Source organism: Osmia lignaria, chromosome 16 (assembly GCF_051020975.1).
Source record: "Osmia lignaria lignaria isolate PbOS001 chromosome 16, iyOsmLign1, whole genome shotgun sequence".
NCBI classification, from domain to species: domain Eukaryota; kingdom Metazoa; phylum Arthropoda; class Insecta; order Hymenoptera; family Megachilidae; genus Osmia; species Osmia lignaria.
In genome coordinates, this window is record NC_135047.1 from 8,912,623 (window position 1) to 8,937,482 (window position 24,860).

Sequence of the window (24,860 nt, forward strand, 5' to 3'; positions counted from 1 at the left end):
TTATCATCTTGGGGTGTCGGAAACCCCAAATCACGGGTGACGCTCTTTGTATACCAACATTTTGGCATCCGGGGTATCAGGGACCCCGAAGCAAGAGTACGCTCTTTGCATACCGACATTCTGGCGTCCGGGGTGTCTGGGACCCCTTTGCTTCCGCTGCGCTTTCTAAAATGCATCAATCTGATTTGTTAAAAAGTTTGTTGCGCAGGATCCGCTATTATCTTACGAAAACTTTGACCCCTGCGCAATCCTAAACCGTAAGAGATAGATTTAAATATAGAATTTTTTACAAAGAAAGTTAACGAAGAATTAGTAGATGAAGCACTCTTAATGATGACATAATTAGTTTTTATTTATTTCTTAAAAAGTGTCCTTAAAAAATTTGTTCCTTAAAAATGATGTATTTTGTATCTAATATACATATATAGGTATACACACGCTCACACACGATATGAATTGAAATTTTTCAACAAAAACTATTCACCGTCTTGTTCAAACAGGAGCTAGTTAAGTTAACAAAAAACCATTATCATATATATGTATATATTTTTTGTTCCATTCTTCGGAATTTGTTTACGCATATCTACATATGAGGTCAATTCGTTAAGCAGATCCAAGCGTTGCAGATACATTGACGCCAGTGAAATGATTTAGAATTAAGGGGCGGCTAAGGAGGAAACAACGCAAGAATAAGGGAGGGGACAAGAGGGGTCAGATAAAGCGGTTGACCGTCGCCCCTTCAATGACCCGCGAGATATCGTTCCACTAAATTCACTGACGGACCTCTCAGTCAGTCAAATGCGTGGCCTGTGGACTATTGCAGGTCATAGTGGTCGCTCTTTCTTCCCACGCTTAGCAGTTAAGATCCTTTGTGAAAAGTGGAAATGCAGTTTCTAAAATTATTAATTTTCTTTGCCTCTTGTATTTTGACTTGCTTGTGTGACGTTCAACAATATTCTGGTAAGTGAGAAAACTTATATTTCTTTTACAATTATGGATTTATTTATGACGTAAGAAAATTATTGTTGAAATAATATGAAATTCAAAGGTAGATTAATTGTTGATGCAATGATTTATTGATTAATAATTATAGAATATCTACTTTTTCTGCATATCTATTTATCGTTTCGATAAACGAAAGATAACATTTTCTAGGAAAAAATGATACGGCAGCACAAATAGCGCTTGGCGAGAAACGACTTGGAGATCATATTCGCGCGATCTTGAAGCACTATCAGCAAGATGATCCGGTGGGGCTACCTGGGGCACCAATACCGGACCCCATGTCCGTGCCGGATATGAAACATTCGTTTTCCATTTACACCATGAATTTCAAGCAAGTGAACGTCTATGGCCTCGCGAAATTTCGGATAGTGCACATGGAGTCTGAATTGGCGCTGATGCAAGTGAGAGTTTCTACGAAAAATATATTTTATACAATAAATTATTAAATTTCATCTCCCATATATTAATCCTATTGTAATTATTAATTATTAATTACCTAGTATTATTTAAATGTACTAGGTACTATTAGTAATACAAATTAGAATGATCGATAACGAGATGTTAAAGTTTTGAAAAGAAAAAGAAAGTGGGTATCGGGGATTGTTAGAGGGTATACGCGATTCATTATTTAAGGAATACGTAGGCGTCGTTTCTTAAAAAGATGTGCATTGCTCCGACAATAATTATGAGAGCTCGTCATTACGAAAAAAACACGTGCTAATTATAAGATCGTAACGCGGAACCTTTCATATCGATGACTAACTACATACATATGTATGTATACGTACGCAGAAACGTCACCTAATTGAATCACATCGAGAATCCTTGCCAAATTGGTACGCGTAAGAATTATTACGTATGGCTAGAAAAAATAGTCGCATCGTCGCGTCAGAATGTTTGCATGCAAACTAAAAGAAGAGAAAGAAGAAAAAAGAATTTTCATTTGAAATTCATCTTTCTATTAATGTTTCTTGAAGGTCTCCGTAACGTTGAGTATCGAAACCCTGGACATTCGTGGACTGTACACTCTGTCATCTTGGCTATCACGATCCGCCGGTAATTTTACTGTAAAATTGACGGGGGTAAATGTCCAGGGTATAGCGAGACTGGAGGTCGGTGACGATGGTAAATTGCAAGCTTCAGACATCGACATGGACCTGACATTCGATAAAATAGACATGGACTTTAAGAATTTGGGCTTCCTGGGCTCCGTCTTTCAAGGAGTAATCAACTCTATAGGGACCTTTATTTTCGACAGTATTAAACCTTTCATATTGAAGGAAGTCAATACTAACATACGGTAGAAAGCATATTTCATTTATTTCAATAGCATAACGAAAAATGTTGATAAATTGTTTCATATTTTAGGGGCGAAATTAACAAACAAATATCGCAATTGCCACAGTATTTCCCAAACTCTATATCGCCTTTTGATATGGCAGTAGCAGAAGCACGTAAGCAAGTGTCTCAAATGGGCTACGATCCGTACAAAGTAAAGGATTACAGTCAAACTGTTGGCATGTTCACCGTGACGTCGACTCACACGTGGATCACTGGTCTGTCGAGCTTTTATCGGATGGGAAATATTACACTGAGCATGGAAAATGGAACAGTAAATATCATCTTTAATCTTTTCCTGATATTATTATCTGCCGGTACAGTTGCAACGCAAATTACCTATTACCGCAATTAAATAGTCATTATGTATGTATACGTCGCGTACAATGTAAATTAAAAATGCGCTGATTAATTCGCAATCGTCGTACCTATTACGTTCTGTTATGTCACCAATTTGTAGGCGTCGCCGCGTCGTTGAATTTACAATATCGTCTTTCTATCGTTGTTTCCTTATAAAGGTATACGCGTTAATTGATGTTGGAACCCAAGAGATTGAAGGGAGAACACATTGGGAAGTAAGCGTGATCGGTGGATTCTTATCGAGAGCCGGTACGGTTTCCCTTACGATACAATATTTTAGGGTTCAATTAAAATTGGGCCAACCTATCGATACCCGAAAAAAACCCATCCTTGAAGAGCTTGACCTTGAGTTGGGTAACATTCAAGCTAGAATTCATGGTGCCGGTACCATCGATTATTTACTGGAAGCTGGTGTCAACGTACTGCCAAACATTTTAAGGTTCGTTTCACTTATCTTTTCTTTTATCTTTTCCTTTTTCTTACCTATAATTATACAAGGATTATTATTCTTTAAATAGATACCAAATAATGGACGCAATAGAGGGACCACTTAAAAGGCGCATACAATTTGAGTTAAACAAAGTGAATGTTGAAAAACTAATTTATGAAAAAATTCCTGACATTGAGGAACAAGTTAGATACATTCAAGGTTTAATTCCTGCGGAAGAAACTACTTTAGAGGAACTGATACCTCCACCGGATCAGGACGAACAACCATTTTCAGAAAGTGAAGAAAATCGCGGACCTTCCTAGAGATTTTAATCGTCTATCGAACAACTGCATAAATACTTTCTCTAGTATTTAGATTATTATTTATATTAGATAGAATGAATTCAAAGTATTGATAAAAATATTTTAAACGAGAGAAAAATCGTGATTATACATTACATGTTGTGTTTTTGTAAATAGTTTTACATTTTACGAAATACAAATACCTCTACTATCTTAAACACATTCTAGAGAGAATTAGTCGTAAATGAAAAACGCAATCTACGTTTACGCTTTTCAAAATTTATTGAAAAAATAAACTGAACTAATAAAAATCACGATAGCGTATGCGTGAACATATATAATCGTTGTTACAAATACTATGGTTATATGAAAGAGTTTAGGCAGGATACGTAACCAATTCTGTAAACATTAGTCATACCAAAGATGGACTGACAATGAGTGTAATTAAGATAAAATCATAATACATTATTATCAGACTTCAGTTGCAATGATAAACATTAATCACACAATCGCATACCATACAACATTTACATTCTCACTTTAAATAGTTAACTTCTTTGGATGCTCACACACAGGACTAAAATTACATAACGATGTAATTAAATTATCGTATCTACGAAATTAGATTAACAAAGTAATCGGTATATAAAACAAAGAATTTTCAATATTTAAAAGAAATAATGAGTATAACGACGAAAAAAAGATACGGTATAAATTTTACACTTATGCCGGTGAAAGTAAAATCGACGATATTATGCATCATCGCGTATACAGATTAGGCAGCCTTGATCGCCGGTCCGTTGCTTCGCTCGATCGGTACGATTCTTTCTCCAGGCGCTGGTAAAGCGAGTTTTGGAGCAGTAATGGTAAGAATACCGTCAGAGGATAAACTAGGTTTTACATGTCCAATGTCATATCCTTGTGGAAGCATGTATCGACGCACAAAATGCCTCGACACATACCCATGTTGATCTTTTTTCTCTTCGTGTTTACCCTCCACGGTAATAAATTTGTCATCTGTTCTGACTGTGATCTCTTCCGGAGCGAATTGTTGTACATCGACGATCACTTGGAATTTCTCTTGGTCTCGTTCGACAGTGGTTTGTCCTCCAACTTGTTGCTCCAACTGCTGCATTACGTTTTTCCATGGTCGAAAGAATTCGTTGAAGGAAGGCATCGATGGTGGCTGCAATAGATCGTCTCTTGTGGATAATCGTTTGAAATGTTCTTCCAATTCACGATGGTAGCGATCCATATCCTCCCACCAGTTGCGGAAAAGGTCTCTAGATATCAATGCCATGATCTCTGTAAAAGTTGAAAAAAAAAATAAATAAATACAATTTAGTTAAAGAATCCGTTGGAGACTATTATCATAAGTCATGAAACGAGAAAAGACGTAAACAAGATCAACCGTCGTCGACGTTAACGAAACGTTGAGTTGAATTTCAATAAAATTTTTAATTTTACATTCTACATTCAACTGCAGAATCCGGTTCTTCCTGCAGCGCATATTATGAAACAAACTGACCGAACGTTTTTACGCGTTTCAATTATCTATTCTTAGAACTTGAAATGCATTTAAGAAACGTCTATCAACGTTCCGGTAATATTTAGACTTACGAAATTGATCGGTTACAAAGTATACGATTGACAAACGTAGTTGAAAATATTACAATGTAAAGATAAGAAACTACCTACCTACCTCTCTACGTATCACACTCGTACAATGAAATTCGGTTGGTTCGTTTCAAGTAAAGTCGCTCGTTTAGTTGCTTGCAAAGTAGTACAAACTTTTCGCTTTGGCTTCCACTTTGTGACTGACTGCGCAGTATTGCGGCCGGCCGGTTTATATTCAGTATGGCGCGCTTTTCGAGATATTTCGAGTCGCGCATGCGTGGACCTAAAACGTTTATCGAACAATCTCGCATTTGAACTGAACATACCCGAGCTTCCGACCCTACTCGAACCTACTCGAAATCATATCACGACGAATCAGAATGTTTCTTTACCGTCGAAACGTCGAAACTCGTTTCTCGATTCTTCGAGTGTTTTCTTCATTTTATTCGATATTCTTCGATATTCTTCGATATTTTTCAATTCAGGCGATTCCTTTCATATTTCTGATTTTCATAACGAATATATCTCTGTAATATTTATGCAAAATATTACATAATAGTGAGTTTCTCTAAATTTTTTTAATTTCACTAATTTCACTGATTTCTTTGGAATCATTGATTTATGTAATTAAAAACAATTATTTGTATAAGTAAGTAGACTGTACTCTTTGTGTTATATATATTAATGAGTAACTTTAAAAATATTAACACTTTATAGAATTTCTACAGTTATATATATAACATATAATAGAAATTAGTCGTCATGTATGATATGTATCTGTAAAAATATTGTGTTATTCTAAAAATACATTTGCTTTGGCAAATTGATGGCACTGATTGATTGTGAGTGATGGGATATAGTCTTTGATATCGATGTATGTATTATATTAATAAGTACTTACATATGTAATCTGCTATTTCCATCAAATCACTGTTACAATACAATTTCTTATCGAAAGATAAAAAAGAACAGAGGCAGCTGGATGATAGCGTTCTCTGTATGTTCTTGGACATAACCACTCGAACGAAGAATATTGTTGAATCGGTACAACAGAATACAGTTTCTCACCTTACCATAATGCGGTATAAAGGTATTTCAATTTTGTTAGTACGCATGTGTGGATTGATGAGCGGGAAAATTTTAAACCCTCTAATCGTTAATAAAACATTTCCGCTGTAAAAACAAAAGAATATTTAAACAGTTTTACATAAAAGATAATTTCATCAGTTTTAGGTATTACTTTTATGTAATGTATTACTTATTATACAGCATATCGTTCAATTCTAACATACATATATACAGGAATGATTCGATCGTACTTGTATCATTTAGGGCTAAGATTATTATTTAAACGGTTAAGGTTTTAACGGATGCAAGACTTTATACGGATTGAGAATACCCTTTGGATCCATCAGTTTTTTCAGATCATACATAAGTTCGATCTCAGAAGAGGTTCTACTCATATGTAAATATTTCGTTTTAGTGAATCCTATGCCATGTTCAGCGCTAACGCTACCACGGAGACTCGAAATGTACTCGAATATGAATGGTTGCAACTGAGCTGCTACTTCCGGTTCGTAGGATGCTGTTGAAACTTGCACATGAATGTTTCCATCACCTAAATAACAAAGAAAAAAAATCGAAGTAAAGCTAAATTACAATGTTCATCAAAGTAATTAGGATTATTAGAAACTGATTTTTCAACCATACCCAAATGTCCGTAACCACTGATTCTTATAATTCGTGGATCACGCAGACGTTCCCGGAGTACTTCGATCACCTTATAGAAAGACTGAAGAGGTATTGAAACATCGTACTTAAAAACGTAACCTTCTCTAAGTATACCTTCGCTAATGCGTTCCCTTACCGACCAGATACTCTATATGTATAAAAGAAAAAGAGAAAGTAAAAAACAAAACGATTCTTATACTTCTACTTAATTAGGACTAACTTTGATTTTGGCGGGGTCTGAAGTTAGGGTACCATCCTCGACGATGCCCTCGGCGAGGGCCTTTTCAACGAAGGAGGCGAGCTTCTCTTCGTCGTGGGACGCGTTGCTTCCAGAGGTTTCTAGGAGTACGTAGAACTCGTGTCCATCGCTCTTTGACGTCAATGGATTTTTCAAGCCAAACTGTTGGATCGAAACGTCCAACGATAATTTATCCATCATCTCGTACGACGATAGAATCTCCCCTAATTCCTTCTTCGCCAGTCGAAACGCTTTCAACACTTGATCAAAGCTTTTTAATCCTGCGTAAAAACAGTGGTAGAATGTTACAGATACTAATAACAAACGAAGAAGACATCTGAGGATCTTATCGTACCTAAGAATGTAACGTTTATAGCTTTTGGAAGCGGTGGGCATTGAATGGCGACTTTCGTCACGACTCCTAGGGTGCCCTCGGAGCCTATGAACAAATGTTTCAAATGGTAACCGGTGTTGTTCTTCTTCAGCGTGTTCAAGCAGTCTACCACGTATCCGTCTGCTTTCACCTAAATAAAAATTACGGAATCGTCACAAGATCTTTATCAATTTGCTTTTCAAACTTACAGCCTCAAGACCCATCACGTTCCCATGTAGATTGCCATAACGAAGAAGCCTCAGACCACCGGCGTTCGTTGACACGCAACCACCGATTAAACAACTGCCTTTGGCACCAAGGTCGATCGGCATCATCAAACCCACCGTCGCCAAATGATTCTCCAGGTCTTCGAGCACGCAACCGGCTTCGCAGGTCAACACCCCTAGCCTCGCAAGGATCGTAGGAAATTTTTAAGCACTTACCTAACTAAAAGAATAAGATCGTTTTCAACGATCATCGAAAATGGCTACCAACCTTCCAGCTCATTCGTTTCAATGATCTTATTCATGAGTTTCATGGAAAGAACGATCTCGTCGAACACCGGCACGCTGCCTCCTACCAGGCCGGTGTTTCCGCTCTGTGGGCAAACGGCTAAGCGATTTTCGTTGCAGTACTTTAATACAGAAGACACTTCGTTCGTGTTTTTTGGTTTTAGCACGAGATTGCTTTTCCCTGTAAGTGGAATTCGGCCGATGATTGGCTCCAAAAAACTGGAAAGATCGACGATCATCACGGGTGATCGCTTCCACTTACCTCTGACGATTTTCGAGAAATCTATGTTGTAACTCTCGCATTCATCAGGATCCACGATCACTCTGCTACGTCCAAGGAGTTCGTTAAAAAATGCTACGTGTTCGTTGGAAATTTTTGCATAAGGGCCCCGTTCTACCTTGTATCTATCTGCGGTAAACTGCGGTTTCGCGTTCGATGAGAAACAGCGAACGTTCGACGCGCTAAGAAACCCGCGAAAAGAAACTCGCGAACACATCTTCTGGAAATAAAGAAAGAAGACATCTTTAAACGGCCCGTTGTAAATCCGCGAACAAACAAAACAGCTCTCTCAGTGCGGCTTCCATTAATCGCTGAAACACGACGCGACCCTAGCTTTTCATTTCTTCTCGTTGAACCTGATTTTCATTAGTGACATTTGTATCCTTAAACTGAAGAATAATTTTGTTTATCAAACGATGGTCAAGGAAGCTGTTCGAATTGGAATATATAAATATAGGTACATAGGTAGGTACGCGGTCAAAGGATGGTACCCGTTTGATTCTTGAGTATTTCAGATCGTTACGATAGATCTCAGTGGGAACGTTTATCGTATCGTACGTCGATTTCATATCTAACTAATCGAATGCTATTATTAGACCTTTACTCGACTATGTATTGTTTATCTAGTAAATTACAGATCGCGTATCTTATATCATGTAAGTAGGTATAGTGCAAAGAAAAAACAAGTCAGGTAATAAGTAAGTAAGTAAGTAAGTAAGTAAGTAAGTAAGTAAGTAAAATTCTAAACGCGATAATAAAGAAGATACATAGAAAGGAGGATAAAAAGTGTTGGAAGTAGAGGGAACAAGGATAAAATTTCATGACTGGTCAAATAATCGTGGTCGCATGCTAAAAACCAGGCGTGGCGTAATTATGTGTGCCCCCGGCTGCTTCCATTTTCTACACACTAATTCGCCTCCGATGCCCGATCGACGGACATCGAATATTATAATCCAGGATGAATCTTGATGGGCAGCTCCCCTCCTCCTTGCGCGTAGCTCCCTCCCCCCTGTTGATCAAGGGGATTCGCGACGACGTGTGGTAGAATTACGATCCAACGACACGGCGCGGCGGTGGGGAAAATAAGGTCAGGGGTAGAGGGGTCGAAAGCGCAAAGCGACTGGATGAACGAAAAAGAGAGATAACAAGGAAGGACAAAGATGCGTATCTCTGATGGAAAGGGGAAAGAAGACATCGCGAATGGGAAACAGAGATGCCAAGACGAGACTATGGAGTGGGAAGAGAACCAATCGTCGCGAGGGCTAAATCATTCTACGTCTTTCTGTATGTGTGTATGGGAGACGTCCCTTTTACTCGAGGTGCTCATGTGTGAAACACGCGCCTCCTCGACTCGCTATACACCCACGTACATTCGTGTCTGCACACAGGTAACAACGTGTGTGTAGTTGCACACAACAAAATTCGAATACGAATACAAATACACAATCAACTTACACACCAAGGAAGAGTGTGCAGATGTGAAATGTTGCTATACACATACATATATGTGTATGTATGTATATTGGAAGACGAAAAATACAAAGGTACGAGTTTCCATGGAAGAACGCATGCGCGACACCGCCACGGAGTAAAGCTAATTTCTCAGTGGCGGCTCGAATCATTAACTTGTTACCTTGGCAACCCCGCTCGACCTAAACCATTGGCTGTCGCTTTCCCCCACCTTTTTCCCTTGCACGCTCTATCGGTAGAACAACAAACTACGCAAGCCGCCACACACTCCTTCCGTGGAATATTGTAATTTTCCTAACCTTGCGTGATGAGGACTATAGACTGTCGCTGGTCGTTTCACTCACACAATTACATGGATGTAAAATATATGTTAGAAACATGCCACTATATAGGGAACGTGGTTGCTGGGATTGGCGCGGCCACGACTCTTCCTACCCTCTGCACAAAACATCCTACCATCTCTAGCTCTCTTTGTCGAAATCTGTGGACGGTATTGGAAGATGACCGATAAATCGGTTATGTTTAGCGATTTACCGTAGATTTTTTCTAGCTTTTCACCCTAAATTGTAATACTTTAAAAGAACTTAATTAATACGTACTTACGTATATATATATATTGAAATATTAAATGTTAAAAAAGTAATAACATTTTTTTTTTTTTTTTTTAATACAAATACAAATAATGTGTATCAGCTGACATTAAAAATTGTAGCATAAGATGGTTTTTAGTAGCGATACTTTATGTTAATTAAAATCGATTTATGAATAATTATAAGAAAAATGTTAAAAATGTTGAAGTTGTAATCGATATTATACCATGATAATATGTACTATATAAGGTATGCGTACTTATATTCTTCGAATCATGGCTTCCGTGATTTAAAACAAACGCGAAATATTTTTAATTTCTCCTAGATGAAAAGACGAATATTATTTTTGAATTTTTATCGAATAGGTTTATAAAACGATGTTTATGAATTGATTGAATATCTTCTACACAAACGCAAATGACCAATGGCAAACGAAATAGCATTACGGGGTTTTGAGCAGGGCAGCATAAACTCAACTTAGAAACAGCTGTGTCAGGAACGTAACACGTGTTCTTGAAATTCTGGGTCGAAACGAATATATGTATATAAAATTGAACAATTTGCGAAAATTGTATTTTAAACACAATTATGTTAACGAACGATAACTATATATCTCGTTGCATACATGATATTCGTGATATAAATATCTTTTAATCTCATTAAGATGTTTCTAATTAACTAAATTATAAGTAGTTATTTCACTAAAAAGACAATTAGTAGACTTTACATTTAAAGAAACAAAAAGAATGATGCAATATCGCAATTTCAATCGTAAAAGCATATTTACGTTATTTCAAATATTCTATATCAAGTTTAATTTCAACAATAAAAGAAGAAATATAATGAAAAGATTTGATATCACAAGCAATATGATAAGGGATCGTATATATTTACTTCTAGAACATGTATGTTCGCCAATAGGTCCCTGTATTATAATTACACAATTAACAAGTTCAGTGACGTTACTCGATGCAACAGGGCAACAAGGTGACTATATTCGTCCCTGATGGTATCGTGGAGTTATACTGCGAAATATTCTGCAGACTATAATCACGTATACGTGCATCACGAGGAATATGATTGTGTTAGCGAAGACTGCACGCGTGTGTTGAAGTAAGAGTATGAGTACCGTTACGGGGCATGCGCCTGCAGCCACCATATCCAATGGCCCCGCCTTTCACGGTGCAAACGATGCCTTTGGGATTTGTCCTCGCTGGACCAATGAGAGAACGAGTTTGCGATACGCGTCGGGAGAGGTGAGGTTATAGCGAGCGAACTGGTGGGGAGTAAATGGTTTGATGGGCGACGAGGGGCGGAAAGGGGGAAACAGAGAGAACAGAGGGGTTCTCTTGTAGATCGTGTGGGAGCAGGGAAGCAGACAACGAATGCGACTACGACTGCTCAGGAAACCTTGCGACGTCAACGTGTAACGAAACTTTGTTTCAAATAATTAGTGGTTTTTTTCTTTTTATAGACATACAAAAAACAGGGGTATATGATAAGAAGTTTGATTGGGTTTGAGGTGCAATTGTGTAGTGACAGTGTCTACGGCGTGTTCGAAAACGTGATAGGTGTGACTGCGCAGTCGCCATGTGAGTACCTGAACGAGTATCAAAAATTTTATATACCAATGTCTTGTATCCTCTTAATATATTTAATTTCCTTGTTATTTATACTGGTAAGATTTAACGCTAATTTTACATTAGGTCCTGCATAAATACTTGATGAATACCCAGCAAAGATAGAAAGTATTATAACACACTGTACATTACGTCCCGCCGGATCTTCGAACGTGCTTTATTTTGTAATCCAATATGTCGGCGTGAGGGACGCTATTCTGCATTTGTCGAGACACGACTTTTTTTACTTTGCCTGCTTCAATTATTTAGCAAATAAGCATCGAACAGACAATTCCCGAAGAACCGCGTGTGTTGTTATTATCATCATCTTCGTTATTACCATTATGGCGAAATCCATGTTGTCAACCGCCCCCTGGTACGATCGCTTCTCCCCTTCTCTTATTTTTATTTCCCCCTTTCGCCTGCCGCCCCCTTCAACCCGCCTTTCAATCGTATTTCCCGCTCAGTGATATGTAACCCCTCTTTCTCTTGGAACCCCTCGTCATTATACTAATTATTGTCGTACTAGTGAGACGACATTTTGTTTCTTCCACTCAAAATCCAAGATGGATCACATGTTTTCAGTTGTTTGATATCTTTAATGCTTATGCACGAATACAGATTTCTTCTTTATCATTTGAGATGCATTTCATTTGTTCTGTATTTATTATGAATTTACGTAGTACTTATCTTTTCAAGATGCGTATAATAATTTGATTTTCATCCAGCTCATTAATAAATTGTTACATACATCTCATAACACTTCACAACCTCTCTATTAAACAAACGCATTCGTTATACCTTTTGTTTTTTTAAGCGTACATAATTGATTCGATATGCCTGTATTTTATAGTTATCAGAATTTCTAGAATAGATTAATAATTATTTATGTTACGTATTTTTATGAATATAAGATATTACAATTGGTGTACAAGTGATAGGTTAACCAATGATTATTAGAATCAATTGTTTACTTTGTTTTACTACTGTTTTCCATACTCTTTGATTTCAAGAAGGAATAATTATAAATTTTGCAACAAAAACTAGTTTTCCTTATGTTACTGTGAATATGCTTAAGAAATAAAAAATATTTTTCTCGATATTAATTTTTCCAATAGTTGATCACTTTATTTCTTTTTAATTGTAAGGTGATATTTGTTTGGTTGATGCAATTAATAATATAATTCTGCTGATAATAATTATTTAATAACAGCAACAGTTTCATAAAATATCTATTTATGTACAACCTACCTTTTAAGGTTATCTATATATATATATAATAGTGTAAGATTGAAGTTCATGAAAACATTCCATGCAAAACAGATTCATATTAGTATTTATAAAATATTAAAAGAACCACTAATTATACCCGGAAATTTTATATTTAATTTCTAATATATCATTATTAAAACACAAAAAGTTTCACATGCCGAATTTCATATACATATACAATATACATGTATATATATATATATAACCAGGAAACACGAAGAACTTAATTTTTGTACATTAAACATACTGAATATACGAAACCAATTGTTTATCGTCAAACACTTACATCCTCAATAAATATTTGCCAATATGCACACCTCACTTTTACACTTTATTATTAATATTCCGGACAATAAGGACCGAGAAAATGCTTGTTCCAATCCCGATGTTTCCACGTGTATTAAAATTATTAAGGTTATGGGCAGTAAATATTGCATCACTTTCTTGTACATATATTTTGTACGATATAAATATATCGTGATTGGTAGATCGATAACAAACATTTGTATACAATGACTTTTTATCTATAGAAATGTATAAAAAGAACAAAGTACATGTCAATAAATTTTATGAATTATGATTGTATATAAATAAATGTTGTAGCACAAAAATGATTATGATTTTCATTTACAAAAGAACTAAATATGGTATTATTTCTTATTTATAGATTTATGCACCTTGTTATGATTATTAAATGAAAATATTTTTTTCTTTTCAGGTGCAGTAAATTAAAAAGGTTAAAAGTGATATTTTAATAAAGAATATCTGTAAACAATGGCAAGGAAAAAAGACCTAGAATTAGTGAGCATATAATAGGAGGAAGAATACTTCTTTGTAGAAAGGAAGTTTAACTTCGAATCATAAAAAGGTGTAGGGAAACATGACAGATGTTAAATCAATTGGAATCTCTCAAAATCAATCGCAACAAGCACAACAGCCACAACAGCAGCAACAGCCGCAACAGCAGCAATCCCAATCGCAACCCCAGCAGCAGCAACAGCAGCAATCTCAGCCACAACAAATGATGATTGCTACCCATGATATTCAACAGCAGCAAAATGTACAACAGCAACAGCAGCATGTTCAGCAACAGTCATCTCAATCACAACAAGTTCAACAGCAAGCACAGCAACAAGTACAGTCTCAACAAGTTCAACCGCAACAACAAATGCAGCAACAAGTGCAATCACAACAGCAAATGCAAGTTCAACAACAAGTTCAGCAGCAGCAGCAGCAGCAGCAACAGCAGCAGCAGCAGCAGCAGCAGCAACAGTCTCAGCAGCAACAGTCTAATAATGGACCCCATAATGTTGTTCCTACTCAAGTGCAAGTGCAACCACAGGTAGCAGCAATTATGCCTCAGCAACAAGGAGCTGTTGCAGTATCGATGCAACATCAACAACAAGGAGTTGGTGGTGTGTCTATGACCTTGTCTGGACAACAAGGAGCAACAACCATAACTACAATGGCTGCACATCCCCAAGCAGTACAAGTCATTCAGCAACCTATGCAAAATCAAGCATATCATTTACAGCAACTGTATAATACTCAAGGAACTCCATTAATAATGCAAGGAAATTTAGCTCTTCATCCTGCAGGCATTAATCCCTCTTCTATACAGGTACTTGAAGATACGTGCGATACCGAAAGTATTGTAAAAGCGTATAAATTTTTTTTACTAAGTAAGACACTTTACAGGTTATAACAGCTGGAAAACCATTTCAATCAGCTGCTCAGTTGACACCTCACATGTTGACCACCGCATCAACACCGGGTCAAGGTGGAGGACATCCAGCAGCTGGTGGAACTAAAGTACAAGGCTTTCCAACAGGTTACTTACCGGTACCTACTTCTGCTACACCTGGTGCAGGACAGGCTCTAGTATTTGGTCAACTTGGTGTATTGGGTTCTCCGCAACCTCCTCCATCTATACAACAACAGCAACAACAACAGGCTGCAAGTAAACAAGATCAAGTACAAAAGGTGACCTTATTTTGTAGCAATTGATTATTTATTCTTATGTATTTAGAATACGTGTATAACTTAATTTTTGAAATGTCTAGTATACTACATGTACAGCAGCTGCACCATCCGGTGGAAGGGGTGGTATGCAATTTGCTCCCTGGCAATTCACACCCCAAGTTGCTTGGACTGGAATACAGTCACCAGCGCTTCTCACTAATCAGATATTCATTAGAGGTCCTACTCAACCTGATATGTTTATACAAAGTCCACAACCAATTCAAGCTCATAATGGTGAATTTCATATTCTCGTATCAAATGAGATTTGGTCCTTTGCGTCAGATTAATTCATCACTGTTATATTTATACAGCACTGGCTACACAGCAACAAATTCAGGGAGTGCAACAGATAGCTGCAGCTAGTGGAAAACCGAAGGTAATGGATATACAACAACAACAGCAGCAACAGGGTAAACAGAGCACAGGCGGACAACGACCTTTGAGTATTTTGCCGTCCTCTCTACACGCAGTACAAGCTGCCAATATACGAGCAGCGAGTTCAGTTTCCACGCAAACTGTTCACGGAGTACAAGTACAGGTTACTATGATTAACAGTAGTTGGAGAAAAGATTTCAATTGCTGCGTTTCTCGAATCACGTAAAAAACCATATCGAAGCTTTTTCTTTTTGTTTTCGCATAATGAAGAAGAAGTTTTTCTTTTATGTTTTGTAACATAGAGTGGAAAAGGAAGCGGTAGTAGCGGTAAAGGCCGTGCTAAACCACTGCAATCGCCGCAACAACCTCAACAACAGTCACAGCAAACGATGCAACAACAACATCAACAGGTTTTTATTCAACAGAAACAACATACGCAGCAGCAACACCAGATGCAGCAGCAATATCAACAGCAGCAAGTGCAGGCATCGCAACAGCAGCAAATACAGCCGAAACCAATAATGAGTAGGATGATTCTTTATGTTTTGCAGAATTTTACATGGATCTTTGTATATCTACTAATTATTCATTTTTTTTGCAGCGAATATGGCTCTGCAACAACAACAACAACAACAACAACCACCACCACCACCACCAGGTGTAGTTCTAGGTGGTGAACGCCCAATAATGCCTGTGGTATCGGTAGGAGGAGTTGGAGTTACTACGTCTCAAATGAGTCAAGTACCACAATCTCCTATGTCTGCAGTTCAGCAGTTACCGTTACAAGTAATAAACGTTGTGTATTTTTCATTGAATATCCCGTTAATCTCACTTCTTTTTTAGGCAATCAATTCGACAATAATTGGTAACCAAATAGTTAGCGGAACGTCACAAGTTCAGACGATGTCTATGATAAATCAATCAATGGATCAGCAAACACATGAAAATAATCCTACAATAATGATTACCTCACCGGATCGTAGTCATCAAGCTGAATGCTCTTTAATATTACCATCCACTGCTAGTACACCAATTACAAATGAAGACAATTCTAAGCAGGTTTTGAAAAAAGAAGACTCGCTACCAGTCACGATCGAAGAAGTTTCAATACCTCAACCCGAAACTACAGGTTTGTGTTCAAAAGACCAATGTGTATGGAACGTTAATAAATCTAAATTATTATACATAGATGCGGACCAATGTAAAGTACCTATAAAAGAAGAAGATAATTCAGTTTCAAAGGCAGATGATAAATCTTGTAACAATCCTTTAGCAGGATTAGCAAATACAATTAATTCTATCACTAATGGTATAGCTAGTGAAGAATCTGTAGCAATTCCTGTTTCTGTACCAGTTACTGCAAACAGTAAACATGTGCCTCCAAAAGCAATGGTCAAACCGCAAGTCCTTACACACGTAATCGAGGGCTTTGTCATACAAGAAGGTAGAAATTTCATTAATTTTCGTATATTGATTGTAATTTATTAATAAAATTAATATTTTAGCATCTGAACCATTTGCTGTTAACCGTACGTCGTTAAATAATACAGTTAATCAAGATACGAGTAATATTTTAAATCGTAATAATTCGTCCTCCGAAAAGGAAAATCACGATGAACCTCCGAGTAAGATTCAACAATTTTATTATCTGTGCCATAATATTTCTGTTCTTTTCTTTATTAATAATAAATATAAAGCAAGTTAAATACTTGATTCTTTATAGGAAAGAAACATGCACCTAATTATCCCAACGACGAAGATATAAATAATATTCAAATTGGAAAATGTGAAGGTTGTGGTAATTTAATAGACGAGCAAAATATTAAATTAAAGAAAGAAAAGAGATTCTGTTCCTCTGGTTGTGCAAAGAGCAAAAAACGTGAGAGAGATCGCGACGGTGGTGAGAAACAGTGGACTGAAATAGAGACTGACTCGAAAAATGAAGGAGATGCGATGAAGAAAAACGGAGAAGAGAAATCATTGTCGACTACAACTACTTCTTCCATTGACGATACACTGCCGAAGGTTAATCCTGTGAAATGGACGGTAAGTATTATTAAGAATTAACGTAAATTAACTCGCATAATTTGACGTAACTGCAACGATGAAATTAATCTTTTATTTTATACAGGTCAATGAAGTATGCGATTTCATACGTGGATTACCAGGTTGTGCCGATTATGCAGAAGACTTTGCCATTCAAGAGATAGATGGTCAAGCACTTATGTTGCTGAAAGAAGACCATCTTATGTCGGCAATGAGCATTAAATTGGGTCCCGCATTGAAAATCGTTGCAAGAATTGATTCAATGCGCGTGGAATCATTGTCAAATTCTAATCCTACGTCTAATAGCTCGTAAATGTTTATGGTTTAAGACTTTCACCCTCTCGAAATTTCAAGTTGCAGCCCATGGGCTACAGGGTTTGTGCAAGTATTCAGATTATAGAGTTAAGATTTTAAAAAGAAAAAAACATAAGATGTTTTTATAGAAATAAATAGTTTTCCTCTTTTCATTTAACTTCATAAAAATATCTTTCTTTTCAAATAGAACAAAATATACTGATTAATCAGTTTTAATACTTTAAATTGTACCAACATGATTCCAAAATCGATCTATGTAAGACTATAACTTCCGTACTACATTTTGGTAGATAAAATAGTTATGTTGACATTTCGAATAAAAGCATAGCTTTTATTGAATTCTTTTTTAATTTTAATCTACCATATTGACAACATATGCATGTACATGTATAAAACATGCTTCATTGCGGTAAGTCTTACACTGATTGACTTTTACAAATGTAAATAGAAATAAATTTTGTAGATTCTCTTTTATTTTAAAAAATGTAAGTATATCATTTTCAAAAATTCGCTCTAAAATAACGTTCTTTAAATAGAAGAATGATCAAGAAACTGAGTACAAATTATGTCCATTACACGAGAAAAGATAAAATTATCTTGTTGTATATAAACTACCCGGCGTATATATGATGTATTTTGTACTCGAAAATTACTTTTGGAAGCTGTACAAAAACCATTGCCTTTCGTGAGACTTGAGAAATAATCTCGAAAAAAGAATAAAATTCAGCATTTTTAAAATGTTATCCTTTGTGACAAACAGTAATTTATGTGCACGACAATTTCAAATTGAGACATAGGACATCTGAAGCAATGCAATTAACTCTCGACCATATATTTTGTAAATGTATCATGTGCACTCAACTTGCATACGTGTAAATATTAAACATAGAATGTTTATTTAATATACAAATTTTATAACATGAAATTTTAGTTATTAACAAACATCATCCTTGTATTTATAGTGACTCAAGTTTTAGTTAAGGAATTGTTCATTTTAAGAGGAAAAAAGTATATATATTTCTGTTATTTATACAAAGCATCACCTGATGTTGAATGACAAGTAGAACAATATTCCCAGTTTAATGTGATACTTTGTGAATGTGAAATGTGTTCAATGAAGTGGAAAAAAAAAAAAGTATCAGTATGATATTTGTATTGTTACTACATCTTTGCAGTGATCAGCAATGTAAATACAACATTTAATCTATAAGCATTTATTTGATACATTAATTTAATTTTGTACTTATAATACATAGATTGGCAGTTATTTTATTTGATTAAAAAAAAAAGATGTTTTAACAAAGAAAACACTTGTATCTATAAAATGTGCAGTACTTTCATATCCCTTGTACTCGATATTCATTTAAAACAATAAAACTATTTAACACAGCCTATAACAAATTTGTAGATGAAAATGTGCTATAAAAATATAATGAAAAGCACATTTGTCTTTTGTCCAATCTGATAAATTATTCAGGGCTTAGTCTTATAATATACTTTTTTGCATTGACCTATGATTTCCTAAATAAAACAAGACAGAGATACATATAAATGAAATTTCATCCATATAAATACGTATTTCTGTCTGAAATTGTTGGTTAAATTTTCTAAATTAATATAAACTATATTTGGAACATACCTCATAAGAATATATTAAAGGATATGAAATGATAGCAGTGTAAATTTATTTTAATTTTTATTTCATTATAATTTATGCTTATAATGTAATATGAATTATTACTTTAACTGGTTGCTGCATATTTCCCTTCCTCTAACAATTCTTCATTAGCTTTTAATTGCACTTCTTTCAAAGCCGGTCGGATATGTACATAGTAATCAAATCCTTGATATATTAAAACTGAAGTAGCAATCAGTGTAGCAGCCATACAAACGTTTACAACTCCTCTTTGCATCTTATCCAAGATGTAACTCCTTTGTTTATACTTTGGTATCATTTTTATCTAAAATTATTGTATGAATTAGAAAACGTTAGAATATTATTTATACATCTAGAAAATATATACTTATTTAACTACAGAAGAAAGATCAATCTATAATCAAACATAATAGCACAAAAAACAATATTTTGTTTGACCTATAACTATACCAGTTTAAAAAATAAGCGGACACGATATGCTATGGAATGGTTAGAATTTCACTTACCGATCACATTAAGTTTTAGGTTAGAAACGAACTTCGCGGCCCTCTACAATTAAAATACTAAAAAACAAATAAGTATCGTGTTTTATCATTTATCAATAATTAAATGTTGCACTAACAACATGCACTGTATTAATTTAAGATGGATAATTCATAATATGATAAAACTACAAAAGTCAATATAAAAATTATATATTCCTAAAATACTTTTTATTTTTTGTATAATTTGTATATACACATCAGTTTTATATAGTAATTAAAGATTATTTATTTTTATATTTAGAAATATTTAAAATGGTATGAGTAGTATTAATTTTCTAAGAATTTATCGAATACAGCCGAATCTACATCTAGAACTATTTCATCCAATGAAGGCCCTTGTTGTGTGACTGGTAACTCTATAAAATGAAAATAAATTGGTTGATATTTCAACAAATAATGTTAATTTCTTATTTTCAACTATATTATAACATACTGGATATGGATCCTGTTTCTTTATATTCTTTAAGTTCTTCTTTAAAGACCTCTTCAAATGTCTCTCTTCTTTCTTTCATCATCTTCTGTTGTTTAAGCTCATATTGTGATACTCTTTCAATATGCTCATTGGCTAATTTTGCTAAAATTAATATATACTTTAAGTATTTCTTCCATCTAAATTCAGTTAACACAATTTAAACATTACACGCGATACCTTTAATAATATTTAACTCTGCAAGTTTCTTTTCCTTATATAAAGCTAATTGAAATCTATGATCCAATTGTCTATTTTGTAAGTCCAACATTTCATTCAAATCTTCTAATCTATATATAGCACCTTCTACTTCCTCAAACATTTCTTGTAATGTTCCTTTAACAATAATAGGCATTTTTTAGTAAGCTTATATTGAAAAATGTACTTATTTTATTAGTACCTATTTGATCCATGAGATCTTGTATCGCATTGTTGATTTTTGGAATATGAGCTAATGTACTATTTAAACATGTAATATTTTTCCATTCTTCTTCCAGTCTTTCATAAATGGTTCCTATAAGATTATTAGCCTCTTGTGCTTTCCCTGCATTCTCTTCTGCAAGCTCGTGCAATTCATTCCATTGTAATTGAAATCTGTGTAAGATGTCAGCTCCAGCATCATAATTAACATTCCTTATATTGACAGATTTTTTAAGTTTTGGATTTTCAACAACTGTTAACCCTCGAATACTAAAATTATTAAGTCAATATAGGATGTATACATGTAAAATAGGTAATAAACTGCCTTTACAAAAATTCTTTACCTAGCTGATATACCTTCTTGTACAGTTTGAAATTTATTGCGCAAAGTACCAAACATGGTTATGGATTATATCCTTTGTTTATAATACACTAATTAATTTCATATATAGTTAGTTTTGTTACATGGAACACCATTAGTATTCAAATCACAGTAATATTAGTTGTATTTGTTACTATTATATCCATCATTGATGAATAATGAACTCTTGTTAATAAATTAGTGTAAAATAATACTTATCAACTTGCTACAATATTAGTATAACTATATAATAGGGTATTACAAGTGCTAAAATAACCTCTTTTCCGGAATTACTAACAGTCAGTATTTATGTTTATTAATATTCTATTATATACGCAGTTAATTTCTAACCCAGATGTTTATTAGAATGTGTCATTTATAAATTTGCAATTTAAAAAATTCATGTTAGGTGTTGTCAGCTTAAATTTAAGAATATAAGTGATTATAAAAAATTCATTCTTTAACAAATCATTAATGTTTTTTTAATTAACGTAAATATATAATTGATTCATGTATGTATGTATATACATATGCACATATCTATGTACTTTTTAATTAAAATATTTCGTTTCGTATAATAACACTTTGCAAGGCGTTTCTTTCCGTTGGTAGCACTGAATACTCAACAATACTCAATTTGTATTTTATATATATATACATATACACATATTGTACATACATACTTACATACATTTGATTAAAAGCAGTAATTAAACTTCATATAAATATGATTAATAAAATATGACAAACTATTAATAATAACGATATCAATGATTAAAAACAATAATAACTGCTATTACTCAAATATCGTGATACGGTAATTAATAATATTCAGTATCACTGTGCTTAATAAAATAAATTCTGAATGACATATTATATTACACAAGTTTTAATGACCTAAATATATCTTTATTATTATGTTAAAATTAAACAAATCCGTAATAAGATGTGTTACAGTAAATAGGTCATGAAATATTTATGGTAAATTACCATTTTTTCTAATAACAGAAATTTTATCATATATTTTAACTGCATATTTTTAACATTAAGCTATTTGGCAACGTCGCTAAAGCTTTACCCCCCCACCCGGCAATATGACTTGGAACCTAGCAACCAGTGAGGTCAACAAACGAGGTCAAATTGCAATTTACCTGTGCAAGAAAAATCAGTAAATAACATTAATTGGATGAAGTATCAAATTGGTTTTCATTTCACTTAAATCAAGTTAATTAAACGGAATAAAAATATCCTAATAACGGGTAGTACCACTTTTAAGATTTAATTTAGTTTAAATAATGTAAATTTGGCAAATATTCCAGATAAAAAGTATAATTTTGAAAGGAATGATAAATTGTTTTAACAATGAATATTGTTATCAATCATAATTATCACATTCTTTTATTTTATTATAATACAATTGATGATGTATTGTACAGCATGAATTGCATTAGTCAAAAATAAAAGAAAAGAATAGAATTCTGTGTAACGTGGCAGAACTAAAGAAATGGATGGAGGCATCCCCTGTGTTGCCAAGTATACCATTATATCCACTTCTTTCTCTTGTAAATATTCTTGATAGGGGTAAAGCTGACATGTGTAGTCAGTAATAACAGTAACAAAAATGAATAGCAATTTCGTAGAAAGATTTGAGTAATATCACAAATTTCATCCAACTTTAAAAATACAAATTATCTTATTGATAACACCTAGATCAGGTTTGTAAGATGCTACAAGTTAACTGAAGCTTTTACCGATGTCTCTTTTTCTGCTCCTACTACACATACAATGAGTATAACTTGAATAAGCCTCGTTAAAAGAGGATCGAGCTTAGAAAGTTGTGCGCAACTCGCAGTGAAACTAGATTTGTGGGAGGTAGTAATGGAGAGGGAGGAGTAGTCAGAGATGTTGGGTCAACGAACGTATCCAAGTATCCCCTTTCTCCTTGCATCAAGTTAAGCCGCTACTATATCGTGGTGAACTCGTCTTCTCCATAAAAGCGGTTACCTTTCTGCGCATACTAGTACGACTACAGCGCATACTAGTAGAAATATCTAACCAAAGGACAGAGATTTCATGGTAGGGATGAAATCAATAGTTAAGTATTTCCTGAAATGGGAATATTAATCTACATTTAACTATTTCATTGCTTGCTTCAATTTTATTCGCCGCGAATAAAGTGGTAAAAATATACTCCAAATAAATATTGAAAAAGTTAGTTTTTTTGACAACTTTTAATCATATAAAAGTAAATGAAGAGAAATATGAATCTTACCTGATTTTAGAATCAACAATTGGCTCATTAAATTACTTAACTATTTCAAGGTCACAATACTCAACATTGACGTTAACAAGCTGGAAATGATAAAAAAAAGTATTACTATGTTATTGAATTTTGGGTTAACATAGGCTAATAAAACAATATGAAGTTTCGCAAGCTAAATATAGGATTTCAAAGTTGAATTGGTGAGTATCCCAATAGAAAACAGTGAAGAACCTGTTGCGATCAATAGAAGCTTCATTCGGCAATTTTCGACATGTTCCGTTAAGTTCCCCTACTATATTCCTTCCTTTCGGCCTCCAACCATTCCTGCCACGCCTCGTTCACATACATACATATATTTTCTTGACAAAACCGGTTATTTCAGGTATACGTTTTGATATTTGATTTTCAATGGAAAAGCTATACCCGGAAAACTTCTTATCGACGCTTCTTCCCCTGAATGAAGTATGAGGATAAAACACAACACAAGAGGTTAAAACCTGAAAAGATACATTATATTTCAATTCCGTGTTATATATGTAGCTACAACAAGAATAAAATGGTTTTAAAACAAAAGTCTCGAACAATGACTATAAAATCTATTTTCTAAATTTATGTATAATTTCAATGTATGAAGTTGAAATGTTACATGTGTATAACACTACCATGATGTTGACGATATCGGTACGTTAACTATAAATAATTATGGCTGCAGAGCTTTTAGATGCAATGGTTGACAGGTGGCAATTGGATAGTTAACGTTGACGATTTTGTTGGAGAATTACAAGGACTGAGGGAAACCGTAGAACATTGGAGGGGTGGTAAAGAGAATGAAGGAAAATTGGGAGGGATAGAAGTTAGAACAAGGATAACAGGAAAAAAAAAAAGAAAATAAGAGAATTAGTTGGTGGAAATGGGTGAGAAAGAGATGTTCGTTCACAAGGGAACAGAAGGAAAAGGAAAAGAAAAAGGGGTAAAGAAGAGAAAGAGAGAAAGGGGGGGGGAGAGAGAGAGACAGAGCAGAGTTGTACGGTGATGTTCGAGCTGCGCCTGCGCCGACAATACTTGCTATGAGCGGATTGGCTCCCTACTCATACTTGAGTGCACGTTAGGTTGACTTAATTTCAATTTGGCCTCCTTCTCTACTTCCTCCCTCTCCAACAAATCCGGCATACGTATGTATATCCCTGTCGATTACTTTTGTTTTATTGGGTTCTGCCTGAAGGGCGTTTGCTGTGTATATTTCTTGTATA

The 24,860-nt window shown here is 34.7% G+C and overlaps 5 protein-coding genes and 1 long non-coding RNA gene across 12 annotated transcripts; 3 read left to right on the top strand and 3 right to left on the bottom strand.

Annotated features, from left to right (window-relative positions):
* Nucleotides 1-728: 728 nt before the first annotated feature.
* On the top strand, nucleotides 729-3,599 carry LOC117601108 (uncharacterized). Its single transcript, XM_034317469.2, has 6 exons — nucleotides 729-960; nucleotides 1,156-1,406; nucleotides 1,983-2,305; nucleotides 2,374-2,617; nucleotides 2,862-3,142; nucleotides 3,222-3,599. Exons 1-6 carry the CDS (start codon nucleotides 885-887, stop codon nucleotides 3,454-3,456), a joined length of 1,410 nt encoding a protein of 469 aa, XP_034173360.1. The 5' UTR covers nucleotides 729-884; the 3' UTR covers nucleotides 3,457-3,599.
* Nucleotides 3,600-4,081: 482 nt separating this feature from the next.
* On the bottom strand, nucleotides 4,082-5,299 carry LOC117601111 (protein lethal(2)essential for life). 2 transcript variants are annotated; one of them, XM_034317474.2, is made up of 2 exons: nucleotides 5,138-5,299; nucleotides 4,082-4,740 (listed from the first exon to the last, which is right to left on the bottom strand). In XM_034317474.2, the coding sequence occupies exon 2, from the start codon at nucleotides 4,733-4,735 to the stop codon at nucleotides 4,211-4,213; it is 525 nt and encodes a 174-aa protein (XP_034173365.1). In that variant the 5' UTR covers nucleotides 4,736-4,740; nucleotides 5,138-5,299; the 3' UTR covers nucleotides 4,082-4,210. The 2 variants fall into 2 exon arrangements, with proteins under 2 accessions (XP_034173365.1, XP_034173366.1); XM_034317475.2 differs by having other exon boundaries at nucleotides 5,134-5,294.
* Nucleotides 5,300-6,263: 964 nt separating this feature from the next.
* D2hgdh (D-2-hydroxyglutaric acid dehydrogenase) lies at nucleotides 6,264-13,554 on the bottom strand. Of its 2 annotated transcripts, none has more exons than XM_034317468.2 (8): nucleotides 13,424-13,551; nucleotides 8,169-8,403; nucleotides 7,890-8,087; nucleotides 7,604-7,797; nucleotides 7,377-7,545; nucleotides 7,004-7,302; nucleotides 6,763-6,931; nucleotides 6,264-6,670 (listed from the first exon to the last, which is right to left on the bottom strand). In XM_034317468.2, exons 2-8 carry the CDS (start codon nucleotides 8,401-8,403, stop codon nucleotides 6,408-6,410), a joined length of 1,527 nt encoding a protein of 508 aa, XP_034173359.2. In that variant the 5' UTR covers nucleotides 13,424-13,551; the 3' UTR covers nucleotides 6,264-6,407. The 2 variants fall into 2 exon arrangements, with proteins under 2 accessions (XP_034173359.2, XP_034173358.2); XM_034317467.2 differs by having other exon boundaries at nucleotides 6,266-6,670; nucleotides 8,169-8,406; nucleotides 13,424-13,554.
* Nucleotides 11,584-19,516, top strand: LOC117601105 (uncharacterized). 3 transcript variants are annotated; one of them, XM_034317460.2, is made up of 12 exons: nucleotides 11,584-11,838; nucleotides 13,856-14,758; nucleotides 14,836-15,120; nucleotides 15,201-15,393; nucleotides 15,471-15,697; nucleotides 15,837-16,059; nucleotides 16,136-16,320; nucleotides 16,378-16,663; nucleotides 16,724-16,978; nucleotides 17,040-17,159; nucleotides 17,258-17,580; nucleotides 17,666-19,516. In XM_034317460.2, the coding sequence occupies exons 2-12, from the start codon at nucleotides 14,018-14,020 to the stop codon at nucleotides 17,891-17,893; spliced, it is 3,066 nt and encodes a 1,021-aa protein (XP_034173351.2). In that variant the 5' UTR covers nucleotides 11,584-11,838; nucleotides 13,856-14,017; the 3' UTR covers nucleotides 17,894-19,516. The 3 variants fall into 3 exon arrangements, with proteins under 3 accessions (XP_034173351.2, XP_034173354.2, XP_034173353.2); XM_034317463.2 differs by lacking the exon at nucleotides 11,584-11,838 and adding an exon at nucleotides 13,455-13,551; XM_034317462.2 differs by lacking the exon at nucleotides 11,584-11,838 and adding an exon at nucleotides 13,613-13,784.
* A 762-nt stretch (nucleotides 19,517-20,278) lies between these two features.
* On the bottom strand, nucleotides 20,279-22,028 carry Dysb (dystrobrevin binding protein dysbindin). The gene is made up of 5 exons (XM_034317473.2): nucleotides 21,331-22,028; nucleotides 20,967-21,256; nucleotides 20,747-20,902; nucleotides 20,531-20,671; nucleotides 20,279-20,453 (listed from the first exon to the last, which is right to left on the bottom strand). Exons 1-5 carry the CDS (start codon nucleotides 21,384-21,386, stop codon nucleotides 20,365-20,367), a joined length of 732 nt encoding a protein of 243 aa, XP_034173364.1. The 5' UTR covers nucleotides 21,387-22,028; the 3' UTR covers nucleotides 20,279-20,364.
* A 204-nt stretch (nucleotides 22,029-22,232) lies between these two features.
* LOC117601112 (uncharacterized) lies at nucleotides 22,233-24,155 on the top strand. Of its 3 annotated transcripts, none has more exons than XR_004580604.2 (3): nucleotides 22,233-23,558; nucleotides 23,630-23,810; nucleotides 23,993-24,155. It is a non-coding gene; the product is annotated as an uncharacterized LOC117601112 (long non-coding RNA). The 3 variants fall into 3 exon arrangements; XR_013063621.1 differs by having other exon boundaries at nucleotides 22,233-23,526; XR_004580605.2 differs by having other exon boundaries at nucleotides 22,234-23,558; nucleotides 23,670-23,810.
* Nucleotides 24,156-24,860: the final 705 nt, after the last annotated feature.